The sequence below is a fragment of the Lipotes vexillifer genome, unplaced genomic scaffold (genome assembly GCF_000442215.2).
Source record: "Lipotes vexillifer unplaced genomic scaffold, Lipotes_vexillifer_v1.1 scaffold912, whole genome shotgun sequence".
Lineage (NCBI taxonomy): Eukaryota > Metazoa > Chordata > Mammalia > Artiodactyla > Lipotidae > Lipotes > Lipotes vexillifer.
The window spans coordinates 1,025,429-1,042,316 of record NW_006782931.1 but is presented as its reverse complement, the minus strand read 5'-3'; the positions used below and the strand labels follow the sequence as shown (position 1 = coordinate 1,042,316).

Here is a 16,888-nt window from a genome sequence, read left to right as displayed (position 1 = left end):
TGCCCCTCTCTCTTTCCCTCTCCCAACTGGTAACTGATGGTTTGTTCTCTATATCTGTGAGTCTGCTGCTTTTCTGTCGTATTCACTAGTTTGCTGTATTTTTTAGATTCCACTTCCACATGTAAGTGATATCATACATTGTCTTTCTCTGTCTTATTTCACTTAGAGTAATAGCCTCCAAATCCATCCATGTTGTTGAAAATGACAAAATTTTATTCTTTTTTGAAAATGACAAAATTTTATTCTTTTTTATGTCTGGGTAGTATTTCATTGTATGTATATATATATATATATACACACACACACACACACACACACACACATACATACACACCACATCTTCTTTATCCATTCATCTATTAATGGACACGTAAGTTGCTTCCATATCTTGGCAATTGTAAATACTGCTGCTATGACCATTGATGTGCGTGTATCTTTTCGAATTCGTGTTTTTATTTCTTTCAAATATATACCCAGGAGTGGAATTGCTAGGTCATATGGTAGTTCTATTTTTAGTTTTTGGAGAAACCTACATGCTGTTTTCTACAGTGGCTGCAGCAATTTACATTCTCACCAACAGTGTACAAGGGTTCCCTTTTTTCCACATCCTCTCCGACATTTGTTACTTGTGTTCTTTTTGATGATAGTCATTCTGACAGGTGTGATGTGATATTTCATTGTGGTTTTGATTTGCATTTCCCTGGTCATTAGCAGTTTTGAGCATCTCTTTGTGTGCCTGTTGGCCACCTGCATGTCTTCTTTGGAAAAATGTCTATTCAGGTCTTCTGCCCATTTTTTAATCAGGCTTTTTGGGTTTTTTTTGATGTTATATGAGCTGTTTATATATGTTGGATATTAACCCCCCTTACTGCTCATATCATTTGCAAATATTTTCTCCCATTTCATGGGTTATCTTTTCGTTTTGTTGGTGGTTTCCTTTGCTGTGTAAAAGCTTTTAAGTTTAATGAGGTCCCATGTGTTTATTTTTGTTTTTATTTGCTTTAGGGGACAGATCCAAAAAAAATATTGCTACGATTTATATCAAAGAGTATTCTGCCTATGTTTTCTTCTAAGAGTTTTATGGTTTCTGGTCTTATTTAGGTCTTTAATCCATTTTGAGTTTATTTTTGTATATGGTATTAGAGAATGTTCTAACTTCATTCTTTTACATGTAGCTGTCCAGTTTTCCCAGCACCACTTATTGAAGAGGCTGTCTTTTCTTTATTATATATCCTGGCCTCCTTTGTTGTAGATTAATTGATCATAAGTGCATGGGTTAATTTCCAGGCAGGAGCTCTTCTTAAAATGGATTCTGTTTAATATGATGAACTCTCTGGGCATACTCACAAATTCTGAAGTTTGCATAGATAAACATTAAAAATAGATTTAAAAAAAAGTATTGCGTATCCTCTTCATCATGATGAAAATATCCTTTTCCCTCTTCCAGGCTCATGACCCTAGTTAGCTGTTACGTTACAGTTTCTTTCCTTTTGCCAGACTCTTGTCAAATGCCTTTCTTTAATTTTGCCTAATGATGGGAAGTCAAATTGTTATGGCTTCCCAGCAAGTTCTCTTTAACCTTTACTTAACTCAGAGTTTAACTCGGGGCTTTCCATACTAGATAACTTCCATGGCTATGCACCTAAAAGAAACTTAACATCTTTGACCAATTTTTTTCTTGGTTCATAGTCAGAATGGGCACAGGGACTAGGAAATGTACCACAGGAAGAGAAGGGAGTGTTCTTAAACAACAAAAAAAAAGCTACTAAAATTGAGCAATTTCTGGGAAGGATAAAATATTTTTCTTTTACGTGAGCTTAAAGGCTGTAAGATTATGTGAGGTTGGGGACCTGCAGTTATGTTGTGGTTAATGATAGGTTTCAGTGAATGTTCTGAACGTAAAAACATAATGAGAAAACACATAAATTCTGATTAAATTCACCCTTAAGCCACAGTAAATAATTTTGGGTGGAAGAGAAATGAATTAAAGTTTAAACTTCTTTCCTCTCTTCAGAGGTAGATCACTACCTCAGTAAATTCAACCCATAAATGTACTTTCATTACAATAACTTAAATTTTTTGTCGGAGAAGGAGATTCAGTTAACAATTTCATTCCCTGAATACGGTCAGTAAAGATTTTGCATCACATTTTGCTTTTGAGAAACCAGCTTCAGGAAAGTCCATGAATTGGTGAGTTTGGTTGTGGGCATTTATCTGTTCTTTTCTTGTAGCAGCAGGAAATGGGGGCATTAAGCACATTTTAGTTGCCAGAGAGCTCGGCAGGCCTTGTAGGAAGGTTCTTGCAGTATCTCTAAGGGGAAGTTGGTTCCCTCAGTAGAATTAACAGCAGAAGAGAATGTTGCCTGTGTGCAGGGTTCCAGGGTGCGACAGGGCCATGACGGGAAAGCGCTCCTGGCTGCTCTGGGCTTCGGAGGGCTCCACGGGGCAGCCTGGGCATTCAGCTTTGTTTCTCAGTGCCTGCCCCTGGTATCCCCTGGTATCTCCTTTGTTGGAAGCAAAGAGGGCTGAACCCTTGGGTAGCCGTCAGTGAAGACAAGTTTGTATGGAGCTGTGTGGTCTTAGGCTGCTTTCAACCCCACTCCACCCCTTTGGAGCCCTTCCCTGAGAACAGAGACTTTCTGACCAAAGCCACTTTGCAGTTAACTGGTTTTCAGCCAGGGTTTTCTGGGCATTTCCATTTCTCTCTGAAGCCTGGGGCCTGACGCTTCTAGTTCCCTGCTGCAGTTGGTTTAGCACTGAACAGACACCAGCGTGAGGTGCTTGCACACTAAGGAGGAGGGTAGGAGCATGGAGATGATTCTTGGGTTCTTGTTTAGCCCATTTCCTCCGTCAACCCCGACTTACACAGTCAGCTTCCAGTCGCCTCGGGTCCCTGGGCTTCCTCTTGCTGTTTGCCAACATGGGGCCCCCGAGAAGGCAGCCCAGGCTGCAGGTCCGGTGACTGCTGCTGAGATGTATTTTTAAACCTACCCAGAGGGTATTACAGGGAGTTCAACTGAAGCATCTCCTATTTCCCCCTTTGAGCCCTAGAGAGACTAATTCTCAGGCTTCCTAACTCCCTCCTCCCATCCCAGCAAGCATTTTCAGGCCCCGGTTTGGGTTTATCGACAGCCATGTGTATAATTCATGCAAGACAGGTTACAGTGGAGCGTGTTACCTCTGCTAGTCAAGCATGGCTCAGTAATGCTGCTCCACGTTTTGGCCAGGAAGTAGGTTTTATTGGTGTTTGGGCTTGATGTCTTCCTGTCCGGAAGCCTTCCCCTTCCCTTGGTGAGGTTGTTTTGGCAAAAGCACCATCAGGGAAAACCTACCTTCCTCTTGTCCAGTTGGATAAATGGGTTTCAGGCAAAAACAGGCCATTGTGTAAGTTCTCGGAGGATGGGGGGGAATGTTTGCTCAAGAGGGTTTGCCCTGGGCAGTGGGAGGCTGAGACTGCCCCGGTAGGCAGTGGGTGCCCAAGCTGAGCCGTGGTGCTGCAGGGTGCTTCGTGGTGCTGTTGCAGTAGCATCTTGGCCTTTTTAGAACTGTGGGATGCTTTGGGAAGAGAGCGCTTCCTAAACTCTTCAGTAAAGGGTGTCTTGCTTTTCCTGTCCCATTGTTTTCATATAGCCTGAAATAATGGGGGTGCTGATGCCAGAGAGCTGAGAAGTGAAAGGTTCATTGCCTCCATTTATTGGCCTTTTCTACTGGGTTTTCTGTGAGATCGAATAGAGGCAGGAGATAAATCTCAGCAGGAGCTCTTGGGAGCCCGGAGAAGGAGGTGGTGGGACCTGAAAAACAGAAGTTAGCTCCACAGTGAACAGGTTGGGGGAGGGAGGTGGAGAGAGCAGGCACGGGGGAGACCTTCTCAGTGGTCCAGGGTGGCTGAGGTAGAATGTGTGTGGGGAGTGGGAGAGAGAGAGGGGGCAGCTGTGGCTGGGGAGGAGGCCGAGGCAGGTCCAGGAAGGCTTGCATACTATGCTGGAAAGTTGGGTTTTATCTGGAAGATTTTCAAGCTGAGGAGTGAAAGGTGCGATTTTGGTTTTAGAGAGTTGATTTTGACCACACTGTGAGGATGGAAGTAGGAGTGGCGGGGAATGATGCAGTCAGCCCGGGGGATGGGTTATCACATGACCCACATGAGAAATGGTCAGGGTCTGAACTGAAGGGGAGAGACACACGGAGGAGCTGTGAGGCGGGCACACTCGGGGAATGACTGGACCGTGAAGGCGTCTGACTTGAGAGAGGAGTGAATGGCGGTATCTCTCTCGAAAGTGGGAAACAGGAGGAAGAGTGGTTAGGGGATAGAAGAGAGGATGACTTCTCAGTAAGCATTCGTAGAACTGGGTTGAGTAGAAACCGTGAGCCTTATTCCAAGGCAAGGGCCCCCAAGGTGTGTGCTTATTTTCCTTACAGGAGAGATTTTGGGCCTCACAGGGTGTTAGCGGTGAAGATCCACCGGCCGGACCCGTTTGTCCCGAGCGAAGAGAATATGGATCTGCTCACGACGTATAAACAAGATTACAGCCCGTACCCTGTCAGTCGAGTGGACGCCATCAAACCTCGGGACAGTAAATATCCACGCGGGGACAAGATGGAGTGTCTACCTACTTATAAAGGTGGGAGAGTGCTTGAGGCGCAGGTTGGGGGAAGGATGGGCTGAGCCTGAGTGCCGGCCGGGAAATGGGTTTTATACACACACCCTCAGCGCGGAGGTTGGGCAGAGTACTTTTTTTTTTTTTAAAAACATCTTTATTGGAGTATAATTGCTTTACAATGGTGTGTTAGTTTCTGCTATATAACAAAGCGAATCAGCTATACATATACACACGTCCCCATATCTCTTCCCTCTTGCGTCTCCCTCCCTCCCACCCTCCCTATCCCACCCCTCTAGCTGGTCACAAAGCACCGAGCTGATCTCCCTGTGCTATGCGGCTGCTTCCCACTAGCTATCTACCTTACGTTTGGTAGTGTATATATGTCCATGCCTTTCTCCCGCTTTGTCACAGCTTACACTTCCCCCTTCCCGTATCCTCAAGTCCATTCGGTAGTAGGTCTGTGTCTTTATTCCTGTCTTACCCCTAGGTTCTTCATGACATTTTTTTCCCTTAAATTCCATATATATGTGTTAGCATACGGTATTTCTCTTTCTTGTTCGGAATTACTTCACTCTGTATGACAGACTCTAGGTCCATCCGCCTCACTACAAATAACTCAGTTTCGTTTCTTTTTATGGCTGAATAATATTCCATTGTATATATGTGCCACATCTTCTTTATCCATTCATCTGTCAATGGACACTTAGGTTGCTTCCACGTCCTGGCTATTGTAAATAGTGCTGGGCAGAGTACTTTTTGTGGCCAAATCTGGCCTGCAGCCTGTTTCTGTACAGCTAGAGAGCTAAGAATGCTTTTTAAATTTTTGAATGCTTAAAAAAAAATGAGAAAAAGACTATTACTTTAGAACATGTGAATAGTAAGTGACATTCAAAGTTCAGTATCATGGCTATGTTTTGCTGGAACACAGCCACACCCATTTGGTTTCTCTGTTATCTATGGCTACGTTTGTGCTACAGCAGCAAAGCTGAGGGGCTGAGACAGAGACCGTATGGCATGTGAGGGCTAACACATTTAATATCTGGTCGCTTACAGAAAATATCTGCCAACCCCTGCCTCAGCTTGCCGTTCCCATCTCCTATATGAGGGAAGCATTTCAAGTTTAAGCTTAGTTGGGTTCCACCACTGACTGATGGATTGGTTCATTAAAAAAATTATGAAAACGTAACATACAGAAAAAAATGTACAAATACATAATGATACAGACCAGTGAATTTTGAGTAAATACATGTGGAAACAGGATGCAGATCAAGACATATAGCATTGATACTCCCTTCCAGTTACCATTTCCACCCAGGATAGAACCATTATGCTGACTTTTAACTTCATAAATTAGTTTTGCCAGTTTTGAACTTCATTTTAATGGGACGATTGCATTCTTCATTGAGCACCTCCTGCATTCCAGGCATGGTATTGGAAACTGTGAAGGAAGCATAACGACCTGCCCTTGACTTTACAGTCTAGTAGGAGAGAGAGGGTGTGGTGTGGCGGGTGTCGTAGCGCAGGCAGTGTGTCGCTCTCTCCGTGGAGCACGAGCCACAGGGCTGAGACCATGGGGATGGAGGCCCGCTTTGTGACCATTAACTTTGCTGCTTACGATGCACGTGGCTGCCTTAAAAGTATGTGCTAAACTGTTCCTGTCACATGTCTGTGGGTGTCTACGTGATTGTGATGATAACGGCTTTTACTTAGCCATGCCAAACACTTAGCCGAGGGGAGGTGGGGAGGCTTGAGGGGTTGTAGGAATCTTCCTGAAGCCCTTCCAGGAGCTCTAGATCTATTATCCTTGAAGATTCTGCATGTGGCTGAGCTTCTCTGCTTTTTCTTTTTCTTTTTCTTTTTTTTTTTTGTGTGTGTGTGTGTCCTTTTACTTTCTTACCTTCAGTGTCGTCCTCTTCCACTCTTCTGTAGCCGCCTTCTGCCAAGCCACATTCTGGATATCGTCATACCCCTGCATGGCTCCACCTTTGTGCCCTCCACCACCGGGTCCTTCTGGCTTGCTTCCCTATTTACACCCACCTTGACAGTCCTTGGCCTCACTGGGATCTGCAGCCCACTGAGGCCTCAACCTTCCTTCTCAGCATCAGCCCCGCCTGTGCCTGTCATCATACAGCCTATTCCATGTTATATCACTGCAGCTCGTCTCTTACTCCCTCTCTCTTCTGTCCTGCAGTTGCTTCCTCCTAGCAGCAACCGAACCCTGTCTACACCTGGACATGTGCCTGAGCATCGCTCCGACCTTGTCAGCTCATCTCCATTATCCACAGAATGGAAGCAGAGAGGGCTTTTGCAGATGGCAATCTCACATGACCTCTGCCTAAAACTCCTTAAGTAATTATTATGGTTCTTAGGATAAAATCCCACACCTTTACCAACTCCTCTGCTTCCTTGCAGATTTGGTTCCTTCTCCCTGAGCCCCTCTGCTCCGGCCACAGGAACTTCTTTCAGTTCCTTTGCTCTATTTCTTTTCTGTCTCAGGGCATTTTGCACTGCTCTTCCCTCTTTAGAGAGCTGTCCTCCTGTCTCCTGTCCAGCATCATCCTTCAGCGAGTGGCGGAAGGATCACACCTTCAGAGGGAGTCCCAGACCTTCCCCCATGCCAGACCAAACACACCCTGTTAGGTGCTCTAAGAGTGTCTTGTACTCGCTTGTTTTGTGATTCATTTTGTAATTTTGTTTAACATTGTCTCCTTGGCTAGACTGCAAGCTCCTGGAGGGCAGGGATCTTTTTCTTTGCCTGTTACCCTCAACAAAGCAGGCACCATAGCAGATGTTTTACTAAGGGGTCAGCACAACCAGGCATGTGGTGGAATGGCACTCAGGCCTCTGCAGGGCTCGTTTGTCTCCCTTTTCAATCAGTGTTTACAGGAGGGCCAAAAATGGCCACTGAGCGCCAGGAAAAAACAAAGCTGGAGGGAGCACTTCCTTCACTGGGGGAGGGGCAGGGACTTGGTCGGGCTCATCCAACTACATCCTCTACTTTCCACATCCTCCCTGTGGGCTGCCTGGATTTACACATCTTGGAATAGTTAGAGATTCTTCAGAACAACTGCCTGCTCAGCTCAGTTTTCCTTCCCCGCCTTGCCCTACGTGCAAGGAGAGGTCTAGGGGTGAGAAATGCTCCTTGCTTTCCTTAGGGGTTGGCAAGGATGCAGTAGCCTAGTGGTGTTATTTTAAGGAAAGTCCCCCCACTTCCTCCCACAAAATACTCACCCCTCAAAATCAACGCACACACACACACAAAACAATCTAATACTTAAGTTTTACTCTCTCCTACCTCCGGCTCTCCCATATTCCTCCCCTTCTCCAAACAGTTACATCTCAAATTGCCCTCTGCAAACCAGAGAATAGTATTCCGCTGCTAAAACTGAATCATGGCTGACTTTTCCCTACTGAGAAAGTTAAGATTGAGAAAACCTTATTTTCTTCGCTTTTATTTTTCTTAAACTTCTGGCACCTGTTAAGTGCTATGTACTTACACATATTTAACGAATGTGTACCAGTGAAATAGCAACAGGACTCTTCTGAACCAGGCAGGCTTAGACCCTTTGTTTTTTGTTTTTTTTTAAAATTTGTTTTTGTCTGTGTTGGGTCTTCGTTGCCGCGCGCGGGCTTTCTCTAGTTGCGGTGAGCGGGGGCTACTCTTCGCTGGGGTGCACGGGATTCTCATCGCGGTGGTTTCTCTTGTGGCGGAGCACAGGCTCTAGGTGCGCGGGCTTCCGTAGTTGCAGCATGTGGGCTCAGTAGTTGCGGCACGCAGGCTCAGTAGTTGTGGTGCATGGGCTTAGTTGCTCTGCAGCATGTGGGATCTTCCTGGCCCAGGGATTGAACTCGTGTCCCCTTCATTGGCAGGCGGATTCTTTTTTTTTTTTTTTTTTTTAATATTTGGCTGTGTTGGGTCTTTGTTGCTGCACATGGGCTTTCTCTAGTTGCGGTGAGTGCGGGCTACTCTTCTTTGCAATGTGTGGGCTTCTCATTGCGGTGGCTTCTCTTGTCTTGGAGCACGGGCTCTAGGCGTGTGGGCTCCAGTAGTTGTGGCTTGCTGGCTCTAGAGCACAGGCTCAGTAGTTGTGGCACACAGGCTTAGTTGCTCTGTGGCATGTGGGATCTTCCCTGACCAGGGATCGAACCCGTGTCCCCTGCATTGGCAGGCAGATTCTTAACCACGGTACCACCAGGGAAGTCCCGACCCTTTGATTTTATTCTGGCTACATATGTACTTGAGGGTGGATTTCATAGTTCTCCTCTGAAATTCAGGTTTAAAAAGAAACAAATCAGTTTGTAGTCAAAGAGAACATATTTGTCATTAGAATTCACCTATAGGTGTCAGTTTGCAACCTATGTGTCTTACTAGTTTTTTGAATAATACTTGCCATATCATATAATCTCAGTGGTTTATTTTTTTCCATTACTCCTCTATGATATAGTGGCTTCCAAAACTTGGTCTTGAATGCCAAACATGTACTTACAGTTTTTAGCACAGGAGCTGCAGCAACAAAGATGTGTTTAGTGAGGGAATAAATGAGCGAATGGTTCTGGATCACTGTTTACAAGGGCTCCAGGTGACACCTTTTGGCATTAGATTTGCACCAATCCCCATCAGGTCTGTTACTCTGTGGGTGCAGACCAAGAGCAGGAGTGAAGATTAGAGAAGACCCATGACATTTACTCTGCCCTTTGGTTGGTCCTGCACAACCTCATGCATCTTTGAGGGTCCACATCCTTGTCTTATCTCTTGGTTTATCACTCATTTGATGACTTGTTTCTCTTGTGGAAATTTGCTTTCATAAGTCTTTTTCATAGCAACCTTCATAGTTTTGTGGCCACACATTGGTTCTCCTTACAAAGGAGGGGAAAAAAGAAATCAAAGACCAAGGTCATTAAATATATGTATTTCAATGGGTGCATCTATATTACGTCTATATGCTCTGCTTACTATGGTTCCATAGGAAAAATATTCAAAGTTTTCTCTTACTACTCTTATGGCCAGCACCTTTACTGGGCTCCAGAAAACCACCAGTAATACACGCTCCAGTAGCATTTGGTTGTAATTTTGACATTTTCAAAACTCTGTGCGATTGGAAAGACTGAGAGTGTAATTAGTTGATACTCAGCTTTAGGTTTAGGTAAGCTTTTTTTTTTTTTAAAGATACATTATTGAATGGAATCTCTTTTAAAGAGGTTCTTGCCAATTACGCACATGACACTCTGGCCCTGAAGGGCAAAATTTTACTGGTGGCTTTTCAGGCATGTGAATAGTCTGTCATGTGGAATTCTGAGGTTTTCAGGGTCCTGTGGAGGTTTTTTGTAATATATGCTGGGTGGAGGAAGTTAGGAGGTTAGATAATAATGTGGTTTCAACTGTATTGTTGGGTATCAGAAATCACATGAGGCAACTTTCAGTTTAGGAACCTGTTTTCGTAACACTTCATCCATCACAGAAGAGGGCCAGAAAACTCTGTCCTACCCACCCCCATGCACCCTGAGGCAGTGTGTAGGCATCTACAGGTAGATGCCCCCATTTCAGGGAGGCTTAAAGTCTGAGGGGGAAACATGTGGTTTATATTCAGCGAGATGGTTCCCTCTAAGGCCCCCTAATGCTTTCAAGATGCTGATAGAGCCATTAATGGCTCTTGGAGAAAGATTAGATTTTCAATTAAAATGAAGCCAATTTAAAATAAATAGTTGGTAGTATTATTAGCCTAAAATAAGCTTAAGAGTGTGCCTGGGGGGTGGGGTATGTCAGGCCTTACAGAGTGGTAGAGGGAGGAGCCTGACAAATTCCCCTCCCAAAAAAGTAACAAAATAGTAAAAACCAATCATTTTAGGACTCTGGAAGTCAACCAAAGGCATACAACAAATTGAGAACCATTTATTCGGGAAAAACTACTAAACCTTGTTATGAACAGTGGGGGTGTGTGGTGTTTTATCCTGGGGCTGCTTCCATCACCCCTCCCCCAAGTTCCATCTGTGAGGTAGGTTCTGCCTGGGCAGGCTGGGCTGTGAAAGCCAGCAGCTCTGCTGCCAGTGGGGGCTGATTGGAGTAAAGTACATACGCAGGCATTCCCATAAAAAAATTGTGGTATTAATGGCAAAATAACCAGGGAAGACAACTTCTGCAGTTAGTCTGAGGTTGCAGTACTACTTGAAGCAAGCAACAGTGCAGTATAAGAGTCAGAAATTTACCAAAGAGATCCAGAGAATGAGACAGACACAGAGTAGGCCTTGATAAGCTCATACATATTCCTGGTGGTCTGGAAGGCTGTGCATATGGTCAAGGCAGTGTGCAGGCTCAAGAGATCAGAGTTACGGTCTAGTTATTTACTCATCTTTCCTGGCTGAATATGATGCCTAGTGCATGTGCAGAGGAGACAAGAGACAGCCCAGCAGAAAATAAAAGCCGGGGAAGACTTGTTAATTGCCTGATCTTTGACTGTATTCTCCAACCCACACACGGATCCATTAGCAAGCGGTGAAAGCCTTAGTGGCTTAAGGTGATTAAGTATAACTTCTGGTAAATCATAGGCTGATTGCTAAACTATGCTGATAGAGGGTGGCTCTTAGGAACCTAGGCTTAAAAATAAAATCAATTAAAAAGAAAAAACTCAGCAAAAACGTCAGTGGCCGCACATTGCAGGGGAGATAAGACTCTAGAGAATTACTGCAGGCAGGTCACTAAACAAACAGCAAAAACTATTCCCGGTGGAAGATCAGAATCCAGGGTTGCTGAGGCATATTGTCCAAAGTGTTGAGTTTTTAACAAAAAATGATGAGGCATAAAAAGAAACAGGGAAGTGTGATCCAGGAAAAACGCAGTTAATAGAAACTATCTCTGAAGAGGCCCAGATGTTAGACCTAGCAGACGAATATTTCAAAGTAGCTATTATAAATATGTTCAGAGAACAACAGGAAACCATGTTTAAAGAAATAAAGGGAAATATAACAACAATTTCCACTCAAATAGAGAATACTATAAAGGGAAATCCTAGAAATAATTGAATGAAAACTCTGCAATTGGAAGGACAATAATCAAAATAAAAAAATTCATTAGAGGTGCTTAATAGCAGATTTGAGCTGACAGAAGAAAGAATCCATGAAAATGGAGATCTCAGTAGAGATTATCCAATCTGAAGAATGAGAAAAAATTGAGAAAAATGAACTCAGAGACTTGTGAGATACCATTAAGTGTACCAACAGACAGATAATGGGAGGCCCAGAAGCAGAAGGGGCAGAAAAATATTTAATTGTCAAAACTGTTAAATTTGATGAAAAATATTAATCTGCACATCCAAGAAGCACAATCCAAAGAGAAGGAATGCAAAGAGATCCCCCCCTATTCACATAACAGTCAAACTGTTGAAAGCCAAAGATTTGGAAAAGAGCAAAAGAGGAACAACTCATCACATACAGGGAAATGACAACAATAACTAACTAACTTCTCATCAGAAAGAGTGGTGTGACATACTCAAAGTACTGAAAGGAAAAAAAATCCTGTCAACCAAGAATTCTATAGCTATTAAAGATTATGCTTCAAAAATGATGGGAAATGAGGTGAGAAAGTGGCGTGGACATATAGACACCACCAAATGTAAAATAACTAGCGAGTGGGAAGCAGCTGCATAGCACAGGGAGATCAGCTCAGTCCTTTGTGACCACCTAGAGGGGTGGGATAGGGAGGGTGGGAGGGAGACGCAAGGGGAGGGGATATGGGGCTATATGTATACACGTAGCTGATTCACTTTGTTATACAGCAGAAACTAACACACCATTGTAAAGCAATTATAATCCAATAAAGATGTTAAAAAAAAATGATGGGAAAATATATTCCCAGATAAACAAAGACTGGGTTTATTTGTAGCTCGCTGACTTGCCTTACAAGAAATAATAAAGGAAGTCCTTCAGGCTAAAAGAAAATAATGCTGAATGTTAACACAAATCCATGCAAAGAATAAAGAGCACTGATAAAACTGCTTATATAGGTAAATATATACTTTTCTCTAAATTAAAAGACAATTACAGAGCCAATAATTATAAAACTGTGGGGTTTATTCCAGGAGTGCAAGATTGGTTTAACATCAGTAAGTCAGTTAATGTAATATACTATATTAATAAGGTAAAAGACAAACCTACATGATTGAAAGCCACAGATAAAGCATTTGACACGATCTGATACCCATAAAAGCTCTCAAGAAACTAGGAATAGAAGGAAACTTCCTCAGCCTGATAAAGTGCTTCCACAAAAACCCCTATAGCTAATATCATACTTAATGTGGAAAGACTGAATGCTTTCCCCCTAAGATTGGGAACATGGCTAGGATAGCAGTTCTCACCTCTTTTATTCAACATTGTAGTGGAGGTTCTAGCTAGTGCAGTAATGCAAGAAACACAAATAAATGCATCTAGATTAGAAAGGAAGAAGTAAATCTGTCTTTATTCTCAGATAAGATAATCCTAAAGAATCCACAAAAAAAGCTACTAGAATGAATTCATCAGTGTGTCAGTGTTGAAGAGCAATATGTAAAAATTAGCATTGGAAAAAAATATATTAGCATTGAAAATCTGAAAACAAAATTAAGAAGACAGTTTTCATTATAGCCTCAAAATGAAAAAAATATTTGTAATAAGTTAAAAACTATAAATGTAAGACTTATACGCCGAAAAGTACAAAATAGTGCCGAGAGAAATAATATGGAAACAGGTAGCGAGAGTCCGTGTTCATAGACAGGAAGATTCAATACAGTTAAGATACAGTTCCACCCAAATTTACTTATAGATTTAATGCTATTCCTGTCAACATTCCAGCAGGCTTGTTGTTGTTGTTCTTGTTGTTGCAGAAATTGGCAAAGTGATCCTAAATTTTATATGTGAAAATCAAACCAAAAGAGCTGAAAATTTGTCTTTTTGACAAATGGTGCTGACATATTAGATATCCACATGCAGAAAAGTGAGCTTAGACCTTAGTTCACGCCATACTAAAAAATTAACTCAAAAAGTGTTAGAGACCTAAATGTAAAAGGTAAAATTTTAAGTCTTTTAGGCTAAGACATAGGGAAAAAACTGACCTTTATGAAAATTCAAAACCTCTGTGTGCTTCAAGAGATACCAGCAAGAAAATGAAATGATAAGTGATAGACCGAGAAAAAATATTTACAAATCACATATCTGCTATTGGACTTGTATCTAGAATATGCAAATAACTCTTATAACTCAAAAGTAGGACAAACAACTGTTTTAAAAAATGGGCAAAAGATTTGAGTAGATATTTTACCAAAAAAGACACATGAATGGCTAATAAGCACATATAGAGATACTCAACATTTTTAGTCATCAGGGAAATGTAAATTAAAATACGATGAGATACCACTAAACACCCACTACAGAATGTCTATAATTAAAAAACAAACCATAATAACAAGTGTTGAAGATGTGGAGAAATGAGAACCTTCATACATTGCTGGTAGGAAAGTAAACTGGCGCACCCACTTTGGAAGAGTTTGCAGTATCCTGAAAAGTTAAACGTAGATTTAACGTATAACCTATCAATTCTGCTTCTTGGTGTCTATGTAAGAGAAATGAAAAGGTATATCCACACAAATACTGGTCTGTCAATGTTCATAGCAGAAATTTTCATAATAGCCAAAAGGTGAAAACAACTCAAATGCCCATCAACTGACGAATGGATAAACAAAAATTGGTATATCCATATACTCTAGTACTATTCAACAATAAAAAGGAGTGAACTGATATATGCTATGACAGGAATAAACCTCCATTACATGCTTAGTGAATGAAGCCAATGCAAAACACTACCTATTGTGTAATTCTATTTATAGGAAATGTCCAGAAAAAGGCACATTTATAGAGACCAAGAACTGGTTAATGGTTGCCCAGGGATGGGAATGAAGATTGCAGATGGGCTTGATTGATATTTTTTGGGTTGATGGAAATGTTTTACAAATAGATTTTTTAAATTTATTTTTTTATTGAAGTAGAGTTGGTTTACAATGTTGTGTTAATTTCTGTTGTACAGCAAGGTGACTCAGTGTAACTAGATTTTGATTATAGGTAGTTGCACAACTCTGTAGAAGTTATTGAATTGTGTATGAAGGATGGTACATTTTATTTGATGTTACACAAATTATACCTCAATAAAGCTGTTTAAAGAAAGTGTGCCTGTGGACTCCACTGGTGTTGGCTGTATACCTCAAAGACTCCTGGGAAGCTGCTTTTGTTTTCTTTGTAAAGCTGTAGGCAAGAGAATTCCCTGTGGATTCAGAGTTGGCTAGCCAACACAGTGCCCTTATTCCCTTGGAGTGCCATATTTGATTTGTGTGGATTATAGGGACTCAATGGCTGTCACTCCACGGATGACCAGGGAGGCCTGGTAGGTCTGGCTGGTGGCCCAGCGGTGGTGGGTTGTGAATCCCCTGTCTCACTGCCCTGCATGCACCTTCACAGTCACTCTTTGCTGATTCACAGAGGCCACCTTCCCCTTAGAGGAGTGGAACTGTTCTTGGATCAGGGTAAACCAGCGGTTGGACTTCTCTGTTGGAATCGATTCCCTGTATCCTCCCATGGCTGTGGACCCTCTAAAATCCCTGCATGCAGCATTGTGGGTATGATGAGACTCCTATAAATTTGTCTCTTCTGCACAGTAGCCCTCAAATACCACAAAGTTGGAACACCAAGCCCTTGGTTGAGGTGGTAGCAGGGATCTACTCTGTTCTTTGTCTCAGGGAACATCTCACTGGAGATTGGCTGGTGGTTTTGGGGCTTCTTGGAATACATGCAGGTTGAGTGACTGGATTTATGAGTGATTACCACTTCTGCTTTATTTTCAGCTGATTATTTACCCTGGAACCAACCAAGACGAGAACTGCTTTGTCTGCCACACGACTACCGGCCAGCGTCAACCAAGTTTGATAGCCGAACCACACACCAGGATGACTACTCCACGAAGGGCCTGGTGAACACCATGAGCTGTAAGCCTCTGGCCGCACTCAAGCTCTGTAACATCCCCCTGGAGGATCTGACAGACTACAGGATGAGCTACGTGGCCCACCCCATGGAGAAACGCTATGTGTATGAGCCGGAGAAGTTCAGACCCTGTGAAATCCCCTTTGAAAGCCTTACCACTCACAACGAGTCATACCAGGGCCTGATGGGGGAGCCAGCCAAGAGCTTGAAACCTCCAGCCAGGCCTAGTGCACTAGACACGCCATTCCCTAACACCACTGAATTTCGAGATAACTACCAAGCTTGGCCAACGCCCCAGATGTTCTCCAAAGCTCCCGCCACCTATGTCGCTCCTGAAGAAAAGATGGACCTTCTGACGACAGTGCAGGCCCACTACACATACCCTAAGGGTGCCCCAGCTCCGTCCTACCGACCGGTGCTCTCGGTCAAGAAGGGTGGCCGCTTTGAAAGTTCCACCACGACCAAAGAGGACTTTAAGCAGTGGGCCATCATGCAGACCAAGCCAGTCAAGCCCATCCCACAGCTGAACCTTCCCACCGAGCCCTTGGACCACCTGACCACCACACGAGCCCACTATGTGCCCTGCCCTCCCGTCACTACCAAAAGCTGTAAGCCCCCCTGGTCTGGCCCCCGAGGAAATATCCCTGTGGAGGGCCAGACCACATATACCATCAGCTTTACTCCTAAGGAAATGAGCAGGTGCCTGGCTTCATACCCTGAGCCTCCCGGCTACATCTTTGAGGAAACAGATGCTTTGGGGCACAGAATATACAGGCCAGTTTCCCAGACAGGCTCTCGGCGGAGCAGCCGTCTTTCTGTAGGTGATTCAGAAAATCCTAACCAGCAGGAGTTGACAGTGTCAGCTTGAGTTTTAAAGATTGTAATTTAGAAATTGCACACTACTTTTAAAAGCAGATGATTGAGTTATTCGTTGGACAAAAAAAAAAAAAAAAAAGAATTCCCCAAAATGAAAAAAAAGAAGTCTTCACCATTGTTTCCAGCACACTTGAATAAAATGAGAATCACTTGACTCAAGGAAAATGACATTTAATCACTGGGTAATTAGTCCCCTTAACCCCCCTTCTGCTGTCTCCCTCTCTTGGGTCCTTTACCTTGTGCTCATGGAATCAAAGCTGGCTCTGAGGGTTTTTTCCCCATCCAGATGTATTTTATTAATTTAATCATTGTATTAATTGACATTATGATTAACCCTTGCCAAGTATGAAGTGCCAAAGAATATAAACTTTACTTTGGGGGGATTGAATCTGCAGGTCTGTGTGTTCACCCCACATGCT

The 16,888-nt window shown here is 43.0% G+C and overlaps 1 protein-coding gene across 1 annotated transcript in view; it reads left to right on the top strand.

The window, feature by feature from the left end:
* SAXO1 (stabilizer of axonemal microtubules 1) overlaps window positions 1-16,461 on the top strand; it is a 36,582-nt gene extending 20,121 nt beyond the window's left edge. The window contains exons 3-4 of the mRNA XM_007455569.1: window positions 4,417-4,619; window positions 15,458-16,461. Coding sequence (XP_007455631.1) covers window positions 4,417-4,619; window positions 15,458-16,461 — 1,207 coding nt within the window. The remainder of the gene's footprint in view (window positions 1-4,416; window positions 4,620-15,457) is intronic.
* The last annotated feature ends 427 nt before the right edge of the window (window positions 16,462-16,888 follow it).